Source organism: Sinocyclocheilus rhinocerous, unplaced genomic scaffold (assembly GCF_001515625.1).
Source record: "Sinocyclocheilus rhinocerous isolate Xijiao unplaced genomic scaffold, SAMN03320098_v1.1 scaffold31, whole genome shotgun sequence".
NCBI classification, from domain to species: domain Eukaryota; kingdom Metazoa; phylum Chordata; class Actinopteri; order Cypriniformes; family Cyprinidae; genus Sinocyclocheilus; species Sinocyclocheilus rhinocerous.
In genome coordinates this window covers 99,825-103,745 of record NW_015638575.1, presented here as the reverse complement: position 1 = coordinate 103,745, position 3,921 = coordinate 99,825, and the positions used below count along the sequence as shown (strand labels likewise).

At 33.1% G+C, this 3,921-nt stretch overlaps 1 protein-coding gene across 2 annotated transcripts in view; it reads left to right on the top strand.

Moving 5' to 3' along the window:
* LOC107749864 (charged multivesicular body protein 6) overlaps positions 1 to 3,551 on the top strand; it is a 4,681-nt gene extending 1,130 nt beyond the window's left edge. Inside the window, exons 2-8 of one of the 2 annotated variants that reach the window (XM_016565073.1) lie at positions 373 to 482; positions 581 to 668; positions 802 to 888; positions 994 to 1,059; positions 2,021 to 2,101; positions 2,185 to 2,254; positions 2,349 to 3,551. In XM_016565073.1, coding sequence (XP_016420559.1) covers positions 373 to 482; positions 581 to 668; positions 802 to 888; positions 994 to 1,059; positions 2,021 to 2,101; positions 2,185 to 2,254; positions 2,349 to 2,404 — 558 coding nt within the window. In that variant the 3' untranslated portion in view covers positions 2,405 to 3,551. The remainder of the gene's footprint in view (positions 1 to 372; positions 483 to 580; positions 669 to 801; positions 889 to 993; positions 1,060 to 2,020; positions 2,102 to 2,184; positions 2,255 to 2,348) is intronic. The other variant, XM_016565072.1, reaches the window with a different exon arrangement.
* The last annotated feature ends 370 nt before the right edge of the window (positions 3,552 to 3,921 follow it).

The following is a 3,921-nucleotide window of genomic DNA, read 5'->3' as shown; positions in this document are numbered from 1 at the left end:
AAAGTAACTCAAAAGTAGTGTAACGCATTACAATTCAGAGACAGTAATATTGTAACGTAACTAATTACTTTCAAAAGACAGTAACTAGTAATATATAATGTATTACATTTTGGAAGTAACTTGCCCAACTCTGTATATATATATATATATATATATATATATGTGTGTGTGTGTGTGTGTGTGTGTTAGTCTCAGTCTCATAATGGTGGGTTTCACTGTACCACCAGAGTTCTGTGTTGATGCAGACTGACAAATGGACTCCAAAAGTGAAACTGCAGTTTTGTGTTGTATAATGTAGCTATAGGGCCATAACTGTACATTTTGTCTCTTTTTTGCTTTAATTTTTCTATATTATTATTTGTGTGTGAGCAGCAACTGAAGCAGCAGAGAGATAAACTGAAGCAGTATCAGAAGAAGATAACGCTTCAGATGCAGAAAGAGCGACAGCTGGCCAAACAGTTATTGAAAGATGGAAAGAAAGAGTGAGTGTGATCATGTCTCTCTTCCTGGTACCCGTCGAACTAGGAGGTCTAGTCTCCAAAACAAGCAGAATCCTTCATAATATTTTCTGTTCGTTCAGGAAAGCACTCCTACTCCTCAAAAAGAAACGCTACCAGGATCAGTTACTGGACAAAACTGAAAATCAGATAAGCAACCTGGAGCGGATGGTAAATAAAATAGATCTTAGAGAATATTGTATATGACATGTGTTGCACCATATTCTGTATTATTGTTATATTTTTTAGCTTGTCTGCCATTATTCATGCATATTACATCCAGAAATATGTTTTTATTTTACAGGTACAAGATATTGAATTTGCACAAATAGAGATGAAAGTCTTTGAAGGACTGAAAGTTGGCAATGATTGCCTGAAGAAAATGCATGAGGTACATAATGAGAAATTTATGATATTCTTGGTCATGCTTAGTACAGTCTACTGGTGAATTTAACATGCACCCCATTGTATCTCTATTCTTTTTCCTCTTAACCAGGTGCTGTCCTTAGAGGAGGTGGAGAGGATCATGGATGAAACACATGATTCCATTGAGTATCAGAAGGTAAATTTAAATTTTAACAATCAGTAAAAGTTATAAGACCCTTATATAGGAATACATTCAGATATACAGCGGTATATATATACAGTATATTTATATATATATATATATATATATAAATAACAGATATACTGTATATATATATATTTTTGTGCATATTTTCATTACAAATTATATTGACAAAATGACAATTTGAGTAAACAGCTGAATTAAAACATTAATGCAAAGTATTTGGCATGTCCCAAAAACATCTGACATTCTGTTCAAAGAGTTCATAATGATCAGTGATCATTTCATTAGTGCCTTAGTAATAGTAATTTTTCTTCAGTTCATATAACTTATTTATTTATTTTTATTACCATTATTTTTTGGTACACTTCCATATATAAATGAAAAAATTTATTTTCGAAGTTATAAATAAAACAAAGATTATTGGAGTCTGTTTACAAGAAAATACCATTTTGGTCTTTCTACTTTAAAATGTAACGTTTAATTCAGTGTGTTACTTGCCATTTCTTTGTAATTATTTGTGAAATTTACTAGCAATTTCTGAGTAAAAATTGTTTAAAGAAAAAATTTTCAGTGTACTGTAGGGATTTCATATTTTTCTTTAGATTTATATGTGCAACACAATCTTTCACTAATCTTTATTTGAGCACATGGCAGTAAATGTTTTTGACTGACACCTGGTGAATTCGAAACTACATACTAGCATGCTACTCTTATTGTTTTTACCTTATGTTACTATAGCAGGAATAGCAAGTCTAATCATTTTAAAATAATAATAATAATAATAAGCAGCCATAAAGGCTGTAATAATCTTTTCCAATCTACACCACATGCACTACATCCTCAAATCTAGAGAAAGATTTCACAGACATGCTGTCTCTTTTTGTTGCCATTTCAATCTTGTGTGCGCTATATAGTGTTTTTTTCTCATTCCTGGTTGTCTGTGTGTGTGCAGCAAATTGATGAGATGCTGGCGGGATCTCTGACCCAGGAGGATGAGGAGGCTGTGCTAGCAGAGCTGGAGGCCATCACTCAGGTGTGTACATGAATACTCTCTGACAGCTCTTGTTACTGATGTTGTGATTTCATCTACCTTATACATGTCCCACGTGTGCTCAGGGAGAAGCTGACCTTGAACTTCCTGAGGTGCCTGGGGAAGAACTACCAGAGGTTCCAGAGCAAGAGCCAGGTCTGTGTTTTCTTCTTCTCTATTTCTGTGGTAATTACTATACATGCATTGCACAGTATGCAAATGCTAACAAAACATTTTTGTAATATTTCAGTGCGGGAGAAGGAGAGGGTGAAAAAGAAGCCAGAGCGAGAGATGTTGGCAACGTAAATACAGATTTGTCATACCTCCATGTCTGCTCTCGAGCCGTTCCCCTGGAGAACCCAAGGGCTCATCCCAGGCAAAACTAGGGGAGTGATTGACAGTCCTTCCTCTCATATATGTTGAAGATCTACAATCATGCCATTTTCTAATTGTATATACACTGCATACTGTATGCCATTTAGTTTAGATGATTATTCTGAAATACTCTTTAACAGTGCCTGGTCTTTCTAATCACCCTACAGTTTTGTCTGATCTTTTAATTATATATCAAAGGCGTATCATGTCAATGCCTGTAACTTTCTAATGCATGCATCACTTATATTATAACAGTCTCTGTTAAAAATTATCCCCAAACATTAGTGTTCAAATCCACCATATTTTGTCACAAAGAACACAAAACTGAAGCATTTTCATTATGAATTCCAGTATGTCCAGTATAAACTTGTACAAACTTTTCAGTGTGCTGAAAGATGTCATTAAAAACTACAACTATGACAAGCCTGGTTTAAGTAGGAAAAAACTGATTTATAGATAGATAAAGACTAAAGAGACATCATTGAAGGAAAATGCAGGTATAATACAGCAGCAATGTCAGTTTGAAGTTTACAAAACCACTAGTGTACACTTCTTATTGAGAGGACAATAGTCAAATCCTTAATGCATTATGCTGCACACACACTGTTTTGTTTTAATGAAGCATACATAAGATACAAGGACATGATCTATACAAGCAAAACTAATGACATTTGAACATTGTTTTTCTGTCATAGTTTGGTTTGTGACTAATGCACTGATTTATTTGAACTTGAGGTCTTATCATTTTTTTTACATGTTAGCTCTCTGAAAACTTCTGTGAATTCACTGTTCAGCTAGTTTATGGTCTATCTTCCTTATTTCATTTTGTAGTTCTGTAACAATAAATTTTATGTAATCATTTTTCATCACTGTTGTGCCTGCAAGAAAATGAGTTCATGTAGTGGCCACTAGGCAGCAGTGTAATGCAAGCTGTGTTGGGGACAAGTCTGGCAGATTGGCCAAATCAAAGGGTTTGCTTTGCTGCAGGTAGTTATCATGCATTTCTCCAAACTGATATGTCAAATCTTAATTAAATTAACAAACATACACGAATGAGATCTCTTTAATATCTCGTATATCAATCCACATTATATACTACTATCGCTTAGAAGTTTAGGGGCAGTAAGATTTTTTTTAAAAGAAATAATTGTTTTTTTTTTATTATTTAGCAAAGATGCATTAAATTAATCAAAAGTGACAGTAAATACTTTTGTTACAAAAAATAATATTTCAAATATTTATCAAAGAATCCTTAAAAAATATTATGCTGCACAGCTGTTTTCAATATTGATAATACTAAAAAAAAGTAATAATAATAATAAAAATAAACAAATAATAAAGGATCAGGTGACACTGAAGACTGGAGTAACTTCTGCTGAAAATTCTATTCTTCCATCACAGGAATAAATTGCACTTTAAAAAATGTTAAAATAGAAAATGCTTATTTT